The 13,523-nt window shown below is 50.0% G+C and overlaps 8 protein-coding genes across 8 annotated transcripts; 5 read left to right on the forward strand and 3 right to left on the reverse strand.

Moving 5' to 3' along the window:
• Positions 1–117: 117 nt before the first annotated feature.
• Positions 118–1,155, reverse strand: F5J12DRAFT_834998 (SET domain protein). The gene has a single exon (XM_051745887.1). It carries the CDS (start codon positions 1,143–1,145, stop codon positions 510–512), a length of 636 nt encoding a protein of 211 aa, XP_051599438.1. The 5' UTR covers positions 1,146–1,155; the 3' UTR covers positions 118–509.
• Positions 1,156–1,269: 114 nt separating this feature from the next.
• Positions 1,270–3,102, forward strand: F5J12DRAFT_941252 (Pkinase-domain-containing protein; the record flags this gene model as incomplete). The annotated part of the gene is made up of 8 exons (XM_051749688.1): positions 1,270–1,351; positions 1,407–1,483; positions 1,543–1,823; positions 1,853–1,946; positions 1,999–2,163; positions 2,234–2,382; positions 2,432–2,580; positions 2,629–3,102. The coding sequence occupies 8 exons, from the start codon at positions 1,270–1,272 to the stop codon at positions 2,694–2,696; spliced, it is 1,065 nt and encodes a 354-aa protein (XP_051599439.1). The 3' UTR covers positions 2,697–3,102.
• A 3-nt stretch (positions 3,103–3,105) lies between these two features.
• F5J12DRAFT_905895 (mitochondrial carrier domain-containing protein) lies at positions 3,106–4,578 on the forward strand (the record flags this gene model as incomplete). Its single annotated transcript, XM_051748718.1, has 7 exons — positions 3,106–3,393; positions 3,459–3,516; positions 3,571–3,599; positions 3,659–4,000; positions 4,056–4,133; positions 4,186–4,496; positions 4,557–4,578. 7 exons carry the CDS (start codon positions 3,106–3,108, stop codon positions 4,576–4,578), a joined length of 1,128 nt encoding a protein of 375 aa, XP_051599440.1.
• Positions 4,579–4,908: 330 nt separating this feature from the next.
• On the reverse strand, positions 4,909–6,045 carry F5J12DRAFT_893221 (ribonuclease H-like domain-containing protein; the record flags this gene model as incomplete). Its single annotated transcript, XM_051747637.1, has 5 exons — positions 4,909–5,246; positions 5,351–5,572; positions 5,626–5,694; positions 5,748–5,974; positions 6,032–6,045. 5 exons carry the CDS (start codon positions 6,043–6,045, stop codon positions 4,909–4,911), a joined length of 870 nt encoding a protein of 289 aa, XP_051599441.1.
• Positions 6,046–6,599: 554 nt separating this feature from the next.
• Positions 6,600–7,315, forward strand: F5J12DRAFT_893222 (uncharacterized protein; the record flags this gene model as incomplete). Its single annotated transcript, XM_051747638.1, has 2 exons — positions 6,600–6,836; positions 6,893–7,315. The coding sequence occupies 2 exons, from the start codon at positions 6,600–6,602 to the stop codon at positions 7,313–7,315; spliced, it is 660 nt and encodes a 219-aa protein (XP_051599442.1).
• Positions 7,316–7,989: 674 nt separating this feature from the next.
• F5J12DRAFT_127239 (uncharacterized protein) lies at positions 7,990–9,755 on the forward strand. The gene is made up of 6 exons (XM_051738064.1): positions 7,990–8,640; positions 8,697–8,838; positions 8,892–8,906; positions 8,958–9,033; positions 9,088–9,263; positions 9,313–9,755. Exons 1-6 carry the CDS (start codon positions 8,250–8,252, stop codon positions 9,494–9,496), a joined length of 984 nt encoding a protein of 327 aa, XP_051599443.1. The 5' UTR covers positions 7,990–8,249; the 3' UTR covers positions 9,497–9,755.
• A 1,471-nt stretch (positions 9,756–11,226) lies between these two features.
• F5J12DRAFT_127384 (Translin) lies at positions 11,227–12,453 on the reverse strand. The gene is made up of 6 exons (XM_051738065.1): positions 12,334–12,453; positions 12,058–12,278; positions 11,903–12,002; positions 11,709–11,856; positions 11,571–11,654; positions 11,227–11,519 (listed from the first exon to the last, which is right to left on the reverse strand). The coding sequence occupies exons 1-6, from the start codon at positions 12,427–12,429 to the stop codon at positions 11,368–11,370; spliced, it is 801 nt and encodes a 266-aa protein (XP_051599444.1). The 5' UTR covers positions 12,430–12,453; the 3' UTR covers positions 11,227–11,367.
• An 89-nt stretch (positions 12,454–12,542) lies between these two features.
• Positions 12,543–13,457, forward strand: F5J12DRAFT_743161 (uncharacterized protein; the record flags this gene model as incomplete). Its single annotated transcript, XM_051742048.1, has 4 exons — positions 12,543–12,752; positions 12,849–12,876; positions 12,933–13,235; positions 13,305–13,457. Coding segments are annotated over exons 1-4 (681 nt in total), but the record flags the coding sequence as incomplete, so codon positions are not given.
• Positions 13,458–13,523: the final 66 nt, after the last annotated feature.

Here is a 13,523-nt window from a genome sequence, read left to right on the forward strand (position 1 = left end):
AGCAACCAAGCCAGTCGACTTTTTAAATTTCTAGTACCGCCTCAAAGGGTGTCCAGTCAAGCCGGTGTTTGAGTCTATTTGGAGGTCTGACTAATCACCCCCTAATTGGATTGTGCGCAAGTGGCGTATTACACTAACTTGAGGTGAAAATCCTAAAGGTACGTACGGCAACGATATCACTTCTCACAGTTCTCCCGATTGATCCGCACGGTCTCAAAGTTCAACGTTCAACATTCACATTCATTCCTAAAGCATGCAAGGGAGGGGACTGGCACACCCGTTGTGAATTTAATACGGATGTAGAATAGAACACACACGTAAACTAACTGCCTCCATCTCAGGACACCGCAAGTGACACGGCCACCTCTCCCCAAAGTCCAGCCCGTGCCAGCCTGGCGTACTAGGAAAAAAATATTTTGACGGTGAAGATGGTCAGCAGGTCTAAAGAACCCACGATCTATCGCTCACCTTACAAGGTCAGCTCAGATCCAGGGCAAGGTAAATTGATGTTATCCACCATGTTGGTCCCCTCTGAATCGCCACCAAGACTTGCCGTACGACACCAGTATCTCGTCACCCTTCTGAATGTGGTCTGATGAACTCCATACACTCATGCGCAATTCTCCCATGGCAGTGCGATACTCCACGAAGATAGCATTGGGCTTGCATCGGATGCCTCGATAGTCGTTAACAAATCTTGCTTCGTTTCCCATCTTACTGGCGTCAACGCCCACATTTACGCCGTCTTGCGAACGATGAAGTGATAGATCATAGTTCGAATCTAGTCTGTCCTGGCAATGCACTTCACCGATATAGTCAATGATGTGTGTCCTTGGGGGAATCTTCCTGGCGGCGAAAAGCCCAAATTGTCCTCGTGCAGGGTGAGAAGCATCCGAGATGGATCGAATGCGCACGACGGTGCTCATGGTGCTATTAGACGGCTTTGGAGGGGCTGGATGGCTTGTATGTCTTGCGCCATTAGTCAGGAATAGCCGCATATCAGTTCGTACAGAAGCATGGTATCGCGGAGAGGTGATGTACTGAACGTCTGGGGGCCACAACGAAGGTCTGGCCACGGACTGCTTGGCCATGTAGCCTATAACTGCGTTGACTGACACGTCGGAAGGGAGAGGGCGTCTGCTCATGGCTGGCGCTGACGGACCGTGGGAAAATTCCGTCTTCCACCAGTCCCGTAGTACCACTACGGGCAGCCTCAGTGCTTGCAGCCAAGATTAAAACCTCAATCATCCCACTTCACGAAAAATATTCATGGTGCGACCCCCAGCGAAGTCTGTCGCACGCGTCTACCGGGATGTCAATGCACAGTTTGGCCCTGCGTGGTATGAATATGGTCAGCGCGCTTGGCCTTTGTTTGCCGTTCATCAACTGAGCCTTTGCTACCACAGATAATCTGCAAGTGCAGTGGGGTTCTCAGGATCACTATGAAATCGTGCGCAAGGTGGGGCGTGGAAAGTACTCGGAGGTGGGCCAATGTTGGAGATCATGCCATCTGCAGATGCTGATACCCTTGATCCTACCAAGGTATTCGAAGGCGTGAATATCGTAAACGACGAGAAGTGCATTATCAAAGTCCTTAAACCGGTCAAAAAGAAGAAAATAAAGAGAGAAATTAAGATCTTGCAGAATCTCGCCGGCGGTCCGAATATTGTCGCTCTTTTAGACGTCGTCCGAGACCCGGCATCGAAAATTCCCAGTTTGATCACAGAATACGTTGACAATGTCGATTTTAAAGTGCTATATCCAAGGTTTACGGATTTTGACGTTCGCTACTACATGTTCGAGCTCCTCAAGGCAAGTTTTCTGTCGCAATCTCCTTGTGTACCCGTTGAAGTGTCATCCAGGCTCTTGACTTCTGTCACTCAAGGGGGATCATGCACCGGGACGTCAAACCCCACAACGTCATGATCGACCACGAACGACGAAAGGTATCTATTTTGCCATCGCACTTCGAAATCAGCTACTTACATGTTCTCGTAGCTGCGGCTTATTGACTGGGGCTTGGCAGAGTTTTACCACCCAAGAATCGAATACAACGTTCGGGTTGCCTCCCGCTATTTCAAGGGGCCGGAACTTTTGGTGGACTTCCAGGAGTACGATTATAGTCTTGACATGTGGAGCTACGGATGCATGTTTGCTTCAATGGTAAGACCATGATGTGCCAATCGTCTCTCCGGATTCCCTTCCTCTCTTCTTTTTTATGCTTTGGCTGTAGATATTCCGCAAGGAGCCGTTCTTTCATGGACACGACAATTACGATCAGCTCGTTAAAATTGCGAAAGTCCTTGGCACGGATGAACTAAACGCTTACATTGAAAAATATGGTATCCGACTTGATCCACAATACGACGAGCTCCTGGGAAGGTTAGTATTGCCGTTCGGATAATTAGAAACAAGCTCAGGTTTTGGTCAGGTATCCTCGCAAGCCATGGCCAAGATTTATTACTTCAGAAAATCAGCGCTATGTCTCTAACGAAGCGATAGACTTCTTGGACAAGTTGCTGCGCTACGATCACCAAGAGCGGCTTACTGCACGCGAAGCTCAAGCCCACCCATACTTCGGTGAGCACCAGTTTATTATCGACAATGTTGTACTCACATCCCAGTCAGATCCTGTGCGCAACGCAGCTGCGGTCGCTGACGGTGAGAGCGAGGACTCAGGCGCGTCCTCGGTGTGATCTATAACTTTCTAATTTCTGCCATCTTGAATCTCCGTACACATTGCATATAGATATTACGAATTTGACTTGCGGAATACCCGGTAAATCGCTATATGTCGACAGATATCTGTAATCCATACTCAGAACACCTCCTACTTTGATGCTGGCACTTGCTGTTTCACCCTTTCCTCTATCTTTCCCTGTATACCGCACACTTGGTGCTTTCCTCGAGTGCTTTGAGCTTGGGCTAGGCTCCATTTACCAACAAAGTCTGGCCAGTTGAACGTCCTCTCAACATTCCAACTATGCTAGGCCTACTGCCACTCAGAATGAGTCTGCTAAGATGCAAATCATGCTTAGCAAGTTATTAACCGAAGTACACATTCGTTAGGCGCCCCTAAAGCATTGCAATCTCCCAACGACGACCATGTCAGTTGGGGCCAACGTCGCGGTTGTAGAGGATGTGGATGCTGTCGCACCAAGCGAACCAAGCGAACAGCAGCCCCTCCTCACCTCTTCTACCAAACCATCGCACTATACGGTCGTTGTCACAGCCTCTCAAGACGACGAAGTAGCGGACTCAGATGTAGATGCTGCTGCAGCAGCAAAGCCGAGGTCAATTCAGAAGATCTTGTTTCAAACGCTTGTCGTACTTTTCGGAGTGTTCATTCTCGTCCTTTTTATTAAAGGATTTATCGATGCCGACGACGTGGAGGTATGAGACATGAGTTCATGTCTCGTTGTCTCCTCCTCATCCTACGCCCCCGCAATATCCCTTAGTTCGATCTAGGAACTGCCCTCAAGAAAGCTCTTGGTGGCGGACTCAGCGGCGCTGCAGGTGAGAGGGAGGGTGACACGCGGAGGGTACACCGCTGACTTTCCACTAAAACAGCCATGGTCCTCCAGGTGTTGACTTTGATGGTAAGTCCTTCGGCTCGGTCGCTCGATGGGGATTCAAGACGACAATTACATTCATCCAGCCTCTCCGAACGGTAATGAACTACCAATACCGCTACGGGACAACAACTACCGAAGCGATCAAGATCCTCAATGCAGATGGTGGATTTTCTCGGTTCTACCAAGGTCTCACTGCGGCGCTCATCCAGGGGCCCATCGCGCGATTCGGCGACACGGCTGCCAATGCAGGGATTCTTGCCTTACTGCAGGGTAATGTGTACATGAAGAAACTTCCCACTTTGATCAAGACTGTGTTCGCGAGTGTTGCCGCTGCATGCTTTAGGATGATACTTACACCTGTGGATACGGTCAAGACGGCCCTGCAGACGCAGGGCAGGGATGGATTGAAGTTACTTAGGGAAAGGGTAACTGGAGTCGGTGTTGCATCGTCTCCATCTTAAAGCCAGCCATTTCTTTTAGGTGAAGAAATACGGTATTGTCAGTCTCTGGTACGGCGCATTTGCCACGGCAGCTGCGACCTTTGTTGGCCACTATCCCGTACGTGTCTCTGTGTTGTCCACGGGTGAAGCTTGAAAAGTGAATTCATCAGTGGTTTGGGACATACAACTACCTGGACGCTGTTCTTCCACTGCCCGTCACTCTGGCACAAAAATTCCTTCGGTCTGCATTTATAGGCTTTGTTGCATCTGTTGCTTCCGATAGCATTTCCAACTCGTTACGTGTCGTCAAGACGTATCGCCAGGTAAATGCGACACGTATCAGCTACATCGATGCCGCGCGGGCTGTCATTGCTGCGGACGGACTTCAAGGATTACTTGGGCGGGGCTTGAAGACCAGGATATTGGCTAATGGATTACAGGGATTGATGTTCTCGGTCCTATGGAAACTGTTCATGGACTTGTAAGTTCATGTGCTTCGATTTAAGTGGTATCTTTGGAAGACTAATGACGGCTTTGACAGATGGAATGAGAAAACCAAGTAATGCTTGCTTATACCAGATAGCCTGGCGTGGGTATCAGTGATGTGAAGGGATTTGGTTTTTAGATCGTGTTCGTCCCTAGAACTACCTGGTATCATAGATCCGCGAATTTCACTATGGATATATCAGCAGGGATATGGTGACCGAATGTAGTAAAAGTTTGTCTCCAAGCTCCAAAGCAATACACCGACGGTTATTCGATGAATAATATAATTTGATTCAGGCTTCGACTATAGTGTGTTGTATCCCCGCACTTCATCTAATGTATACACACCATTGAAAGTTTTCGCGCATTGCAGACGCTATTCAGTACGCTCACGATACAGGCATCAATCATCGACGTCGTCGCTTAGGAGAAATGCCTTGTCGCAGTACACTCCCTACGGGTGGCATTGATAATTCCCCCAAGGACTCCGCGGCGTCTGCAGTCGTCGGAACTGCATTCTGGGATTTGACCCTTTGAGGGGTCTTGTTCTTTGGGGGCGGGGGCGGTCCGGGGTCATAATTCGGATTGTTGGGTGCCCAAGCAAAGCGGTTGACGCGATCATACAATTGACCACTAACGCAACTAAACGAGTAGCAATCCAGGTGAGGAGGTGGAGTCATGGTCTGCGCGATGGTCTGCAGATGGGTATAAATAGTGTAGCCAGCGTGTGCGTCATTGGCCGCATCTAGGGGGTTGCATTAGAAAACTGAAGGACAGGTCCATTGGAAAGGGGTTTTCGCAACACCGAGATTTATTGTGACGAAAAGACAATGTTGTCGTGTCACTTACAAATTTGCTGGGTAGACGAAAGAGGAAGTTCCCAGTTGCTTCGTTGGGTTCTTCCTTTATGAAGGGTTGTCCCGTGGTAGGTTTGAAGAAGTCTTGCCAAGCCGATGGGATTGGTATAGCGCCCCTTCCATCGGGCGTTGTCGACGGACCGAGCCATTAACGACAGGTCAACACAATTACGAACGCTAAGGCGATAATCCCTGTATAATTTTTTACAGTCCTCTGCACAGATAGTGTAGGCGATAACGTGGGCGTAAAGGCGAAAAGCGAGTTACCTTGTATGTTGACGCCAACTTTTATCCATTGTGAACCATTTAGTACGTCTCTAATCTTGTGTGGAATTTCTGCCGAGTGCACGGGTGTCAGAGAACTACGAACATGGTATGCGTGCCCGTACCTCTCATCTTGCATATGTGGAGGAGCAGAACGCAGTCAGCCGCCGCGAGCTGTATGAGGGCTACGCGGTTCTGTGGCTGATCCTTGCGATAACAGGGTTTCCATTCAAGGTCGAAACCAATTGGGCCATGTGGGAGGGCTGAAAGACAGTTGTTCGCGACGTTGGGATCGGTTATGTAGATTGGGGGGAGAGGAAGAGAGTGCAGCGGGTAAGTTTCCTGGTCACTCCTAAGGAGCGTTTAGTACACGATAGCCTGTGATGTATGATATATGAATATTGCATACTGGGAGGTTGCCATCGTCGGACGACACAGGCCACGGGGTTCATGGGAGGGGGGGTATAGTGGGGAGGGCGGGGGGTCGAGATACCAAAGAGAGGTTTACGGTAAAAATAGAACAAGGCCACAAATTGAATTGGTCAGACGGGCCGGTTCCTGGCGTAAGCAGGCGACCAAAATGAATGTATTTACCACGGATATAAATAGGAAATTCCTGCCAAGACATTGTTAAAAAAAGGTCACACCTGGAGAGTGTCACACCGCGTCACACGTTCTTCGTCTGATGCCCTTGCTGGTGGCGATCTGAGGTCGACTGGACCGTCGACATTGGGTGGGACTGGATGGGATGGACGGACGGACAAGGCAGACAGCGAGAGAGCAGGCGTGCAAGGAGGCTGATCGACCCTCAAATATAGATTCCACTCCACTCAGCAACTCGGATGGTTTGAGCCTCGACTTTGGCTTGGCATTCTAATTTTGAAGGACGGTCGTGCTCAAAGATAGAACGTTGGACTTGGCTCTCCTACAAAAACTATGCCTGCTCTCCTCACAGCCCCCCTCACTTCATCCCAGCCATGCACGCCCCCCCCTCCCAGTCCTCCGCCGACCTCAGCCGTCTCCTCAACTCCTCATGGAATCTCATCGAACAGGTACTCCAATCACCCCTTAGTGTTAAACCCCTCATATATATTGCATCTCCACAGTCTCCACCTCCCAGCCTACGGGAGATCCTTGGGGCCTACAAGGCAAAGGGTGACGGCGACAGAGACATGCTCTTGGCCATGCTCAACGCCAAAAGTGCCGAAGACCAGGTTCGTGTGGCCCACTCCCCCTTCATCACTGTGCCTCATCACATATCAAAATCTAGCGACTTGCTGCCGTGGCTTCTTTGCACAGGACTCTTCTTGACTTGTCTTCTCTGCACCATGCAACACCTTCCGCATCATCACAACCGCTTTTCCCCCCCTCCTCATATAACCGCAATTCACGATACACTCCCTACCCTGCTGACCTACACGTCCCACGTCATCCCCCCAGGGATTCCCAATACCATTCCCAACCGTTGGCCAAGCGGCGTCGTTCTCGCTCTCCGCCTTCTCATATCGACGCCCGTCCTTCCTCTCACGACTTTCCTCCCTCTCCGTACTCCTCGTCGCGAAGCGGTTCTGAGGAGTACTCTCCCCGCTCAAGGGCTTCCATGGCTATAGGTTCTTTACTCTCCACGGGTCCCCCCAAGGATTCTGTATCAGATGACTCCCAAGGTTGTGATCGGTCTCGTATACCTTGTTAAGAAGCCACGCCCGCCATTCCCCCACTGATCATATCACTCTGATTTATTCGGTTTCAATTGTGTACTCTCCATTGTACAGTAGTTTCGTAGCCATATCTTTGTTACCTCATGCACTCGTAATAGACGCACCCTCTCACTCCTGAAACCATGCCATTCAGTCCCCGCTGTCAATGTTTTTTCTCCGACAATGGCGGCTGGTGTTCTGTGATAATTATCACTTGGGCTTGGCTTGATGGCCTTCCTCCAGAACTTGGCATGTTGGAAAATCTTCCCAGCCCATACACGTGCGAGGCAGTGCGTCCTATAAGCCTGTGAGGGCCGTGACGTACGCTATAACTGCATGTGTGCGCTCGAGAGGGAAAGAAAAGATGGCTATCCATGCAGCCGATTCGCCGCTTGCGCGTGTAGCCCATCTTGCCACCTTTGTCTTGCCTGCATTATATCGCCCATCCCAAGCTCCCCTGGCCTGGATGTTTTTTTACTGGGCCGGGGGACAGCCTCGGACAACAAAGTAAACTCTTTCCGCTTCTACGATGTTAGATTAAATTTGTGGGGAACTAATGTGTGATTGCCAGGGTATCACGCCTGAGAGTGTCTCTCCGGCCATACTGACCCAGATCTCACTGGTCATCCGAAATTCGGCACCGTTGTATCAAAGCCGGCCTCTGTTTAAGGAAGCGCTGCGCTTTGTCTTCTCGTGCTCGAGGCATACGGAACAACCCTGCAGAGCCACCGTGTTTGTCAGAGATTACGAAGCCAACTACATTGATGGCATAGCTCTCCTACCTCAATATCAATGTCAATGGCTGAATTGAACCAGACAGGCGGCGGTCATTTTCGGTGCGCGGATCTGGTATAGTAAAACACTGGTACAGTCACGTGATTCTCGTGTTGAGCGGACCTGTCATCGTCGTCGTACTTTGTGTTGGGTCCAATGCCACACTCAGACAGTGATGACGAGTTTCCAAACGACTTTGACGGTGTCGACTTCAGCGCTGTCCCTGAACTCCAAGCCCAGCAACTTCCACCATCTCAAGCCGGACCCTCAACAATACCCTCTAGTCAGTCGGATCGTGCGGGTACCCCCACATCCGGCCAAGGAATTGGCATCGTAACCCCCATTTCCGGGACCAGGAGTACTAGTCGGGCGTCTTCTCATTTTGACTCTTTCGACGAATTGGACGTGGATCCGTACCTCCTCGCCGCAATTGACGAGATCGAATCGCGTGCCCTTCGGGAACATCAGTCAGGTACAGTCCCCGCGTTTCCCGAACCCCCTTTCGCGAACGTGTCGCCCTTGGGTGATTTTGGCAAGGGGAAAAAACGTGAGCAAATGCTACACTGGGACATGTATGTGCATGCACACTGACGCTTGAGCAAGGCTCCATTGCTGAATGTGATTTTGATTCACAAGTTCTGATAACACCTCCCGTAGTCTTAAGATTGGACGCACCCAAGTCCAACTCTGGAGAGAGCCTACAGACCATTCTTGAGGGGTATGAGAACGAAATAATGTGTCCAATGCATGTCTTTCAAGTCAACTATCCACAAAATACGTCATTGACCTTGTATCCAGCTGCTGCGACATCCTGTACGACGACCTTGCGTGACATCGAACACAATCGTTGATGTTATTTTTCAGCGTTGCTGCGTTCATGTGTAACCCGTGTGGCCATACAACTTGTGGAGACTGTGGCTATGGATGGATATCACGCAACGTGCGCATTTGCATTACTTGATCTCCCGTGTGCCTTTATTCGCCTACCTTTCAGAAATATTCCCCTACATGTGCTGTATGCCGCTCAGAACTCATAAAATCGAAACCTCTCCTCCCAAACTATGCCATTGACAACGTCGTTAAACACCATATCAGTGCTCTGGCAGAGAGCGGTCGAACAGAATGGCAGAAACAAGGATATAGGCTTATTGATTGGAAGAAGAGATTGGAGTAAGGTACCACTACGACATATTCCCCCCCACTAAACCTTCGCTCCCAGTGCATGGAAGAAACAGTATCCGAGTATACTAGCGGAAGAGAATGCTCGAGAGGTGCGAACACGACAACCCGTCGATCACCCTGCCGAGTACTACGAATCTCTTCGGCGTGCTTTGAACTACAGCCCGGCACCACCTCCTCCAACTAGTAATCGTCGGTCGAGACGGAATCGACGGCACCATTAACGACGTAATAGTATCACGCTTCTCCACTGGACTTCCGCTGCATCCTGTCAGAATTCGAACATTGACTTCTTGCAACTAAGGAATTCTGCACACTATCCTCTGGGACTTTTTCGGACCGACATCCGTATCTGTGACACTAAAGTTGTATCGCGCAGCGTACTAGTTTTCTTTCTCCTCATAAAGCTTTCATTTCCGATTCTAAGCTATGCCAAAACGCTCGTCAGCGCTGATCCAGGAATAGTCAGAATAAATAAGACGAATTAGAGTCGGGCGTACAAACTAGAGACCGTATTGACCGAAGTGGAGTATTGAAGCTGTGACCAGTGTCGTACTAAGGCGGTGTAAGCATTTGCGGGTAGCCTGCGGAACGAGTACGGTGACGTCGCAGCCCTTGCAACGTACACCCCGACAAAGCTGTAGATGCATCAGACATGGAGCAGAGCCCTTCGCCAAGCTATACAAAAAAATATCCATTCAAATAATGCCGTACGCAAAAATCACCAATAACCCAGGGGTCCATGTCACCGGGGCGGAAAAGGGGGAGATTACTAGGTATCATGATATTGATACTGTATGGGAGCTCAGTGTCGGGGAAGGATCTGCTTGTCATTCACAGGCCATGGGAAAGTAAAAACACGTCGCATCCTAAAAGCGACGCCAAAAGAGCTGTGAAAAGCACGGCGGGAAGAGGTATGGGATGCGGGAACGGATGCAGCTGAGCTCTAACATTAACTCAGTTGATCGGTGATCGTGAGAGTGAAACCCACCCTTACTCGATATCCGTAATGAGTGCTAATAACCAGGGCTTGATAAGAGCAATGCGTGGTTGTCTGGCTTCGTAATTTCCTACCTTGCTGAGAAAGCAAGTTGACAGTACGATGCAGCCTACACGCTGCAGCTGAGATCATAATCTTCTAGAACACCGTAGAGAATGTTCCCCTTCGGTGTACTGTACATAAAAATCGGCGACCTACACTCGCGTAGACTTCTGAGAACGTTTTCGCCATCAATAAATGTTCCTCGACAGTCGATACTAATCAGCAAGTATTTGGAGTAAGCTCGAAGTGTGCGACGAAAGTGATCTGTTGGATTATCAGTTTCGATCAGAATCGTGATGATCCAAGGACGTAGCTGGGATCCTGGCATGACTGTGGCGTTCAGAACCAATACATACGTGGTCCGCTGAAACAACGGAAAGACTCTTGGCAAAGAAGACATTAATATGATTCTATCACCGCTCGGCAAAGTTGTGTCAACCTATCCAATCAACATCGCCAAAGCATAAGTAAACTTCATGCACCACATCACAAGCAGTTGATCCACTCAGTTCAGTTCATGTAGAAGAATCGGCATATCTCCGATGTCGTCGGAAAGTGAGTGAAGCTTGAGCTCACCGTTTGGGGAAAGCTGGATGTTTGGAATGTCAGCGGAACCCAAACAACTGCACTGCCCATTCTTCGATGTCACTGTAACTATCTCGTCCTGGACAGGTACTAGCCAAAACCTGATCTCTTGCGGCATGCGGCATTCCTGGGAATAAGGGCCATAGGCGGATATAATTGACTGTTTGCGCCTGGCAGGGGAGAGCATGAAACTTCGTGTTCAGGGACGCACAAATCATGCTTTACGCCTGGTTCCGCCCAATAGAGGCAAGAACGTTACATCCCGAAAACTTCTTATTCTACACCTGGATCTCCTGCCAGCATCAGCTGAAATATTTTGCGCGCAGGGTACGGATAAGAAATCGGTTCCCCCGTAAGGGTCCGATCCACCCTGATAGAAAAAGAATTGGTCTGGTCTGTCCTGCGCTGGAGTCGTCGACAGTACGATGGGAATTGCGGGAGTATTAATTGCAGACATTGAAACGGTGCTCAGTCATCGTCGCGCTCGTCACCACAAAAGTGCCGACCACTACCCTGAAAATCTCCGCCGCAGCTGGTCGATATTGATCGCGAAATAATACCATCGAGAATTTCGTCGGACAAGTCGTACTCGGAGGTCCGAATGACAGTGGCGTAGACGGCTACAAGGCATGTCAGCACTCAGGAGCTAGAGTAAGCACCACTATAAACACCATCTTCGATTTTTGCCAACGACTCTGCGGCAACAGCCTGCTTCTTGCGAACCTCTTTTACAAGTGGGGCGCATTTGCCAAGTTCTGGAAACTTAGTAGATCAAGTAACCTTAAGCTTGTAGCCCCTGAGTTACTCGCCAGTCCTGCACTCTCGGACAATACCACAGATTTGTCGCGCCCGATCGCGTCCACCTTTGCGGGCAATACCAGATATCGCTAATCGCATGAGTTCCCCCGTCAGGTCTGACAAACCGCAAAGGTAGTCCTCCAGTGGGAGGGGAAAGAACTGAAGTCGTAAGGGAATGTTGACGAAGTTTAAGGCGAATGCATACAGGGACACCGTTTTCGTCTGACAGCTCCTGCTGAACCTGACTAAAGGACACCAGCGTAGAGTGTCCAAGGTACCAAGCGAAGCTGGTTGCCTCCACGTACCTAGCCGACGTGAGTGATTTCAGAGAAGAACAGATGAGAGAGATGGGCAGTTTACTCCTGCAAACATGGGGAAATGGCTCGATGGTGACGCCAAAACAAGTCACCCTGGAGCTCCATCTTTATCTTAGCGTATAAGGCTTGGACCTCACGTAGCTTTTCCATCCCAGACTCGGATGCCCTCTTCGACAGCGCACTGGCGTCCTGGACATCCTCGTTCATGATACGATGAAGGAGGAAGATGACCTTTTTAGAAAGATTGGTGATGTCGCGACTTGCCTGGATGACCAGCTCCTAAGCGGTGGGAAGTCCATAGGTTCTGTCTATAAAGTACCTTGATAAGAGACTCCCTTCTATCATTTTGAGCGTCGAATTCTTTTTTGAACCCGTCGAACATGTCCTGGATCATGCATACGTCCGATGTAGCCATGGTTCTGTCCTGTTCTCATTCTGTCCCCTGAATCCCTATGGAGGAAGTGTCACACCGTGACCGTGACAAGCGGGTGTTCATTTCTCAGCGCTTGTCCGGTAGCGCTGCCGCCCTGCAATCATCCTCATGGCATTTGCTCCCAAAGCTGGCTGTCCCATGTGTGGGACTATCGCTGACGCGGTCGCGGCTGTGCAGACTGCGAGCTCTTCCACGCCGCATCCAAACGTGAGCCCGGATGTCCTTTGGAAAGATGACAATTTTACTGCGTGCCGGGAAAGTGTGAATCCTGTGTCCAGCAAGGGTCACATAATAATAGCGTTCAAGTAAGTTTCAAATGTATATGGTTCCTCCTGGTCTAGTGAGGTCGCGTTTCAACTCATTGATCATTGTACTTGGTTGCAACCAATCCAATGGCACAGCTTCCACGTCCCCTCCTTGTACCATTTGGTACGTACCGCTCAGTACTTTGCACTTACCCTAAGAGCATCTGATCTTGCACTCAGTCATCGAGTGACCTCCCACTCTTAGCGTCCCTTAGGGATCTTGCTAAACGCCTCCTCTCCTCCATTTCTCCTTCAACAGCTCCGGGGCCGGGATACACGTCCCCCATTCCCGCACGTAACGACGCTCATTTCCGCATCGGGTTTATAACGCCGCCTTTCAGAGACAGTAAAATCCCTGTCACGGGCCATCTGCACGCGCACGCCTACATCGCTCCCGCAGATCTTCTCGGCTGGTGGAGAGGCCTCGCATATAGCTCACTAGCTTGGTACGCCATCGACGATCTGATTGCGGAAATTCGGTCTGTTGCCATTTATTTCTGGCTCTTTCCCCCACACCTGATAGGTTTGGTGGCTGTTCCTTTCATCAGGGAGTCTGTCTCCAACAACCGTGTCAAGTCAGGCTACGAAGGTCGCACGAGTGCCCCAATAGATTCTGTACCCGAGGCGGGAGCCAGGACAGGCTTTGCGAACGGTAATGAACATACCATTCCCAGCATAGCCGTTTGCGACAAGGAACTTGGGGAATCGTGAACGTTCTAGTCCGAGTGACGCACCCTGCATTGGCTTGCAATACTGATTGTCAGGGATACA

This window comes from Pisolithus orientalis (genome assembly GCF_024613125.1).
Source record: "Pisolithus orientalis strain OTSU chromosome Unknown F5J12scaffold_16, whole genome shotgun sequence".
Taxonomy (NCBI): Eukaryota; Fungi; Basidiomycota; class Agaricomycetes; order Boletales; family Pisolithaceae; genus Pisolithus; species Pisolithus orientalis.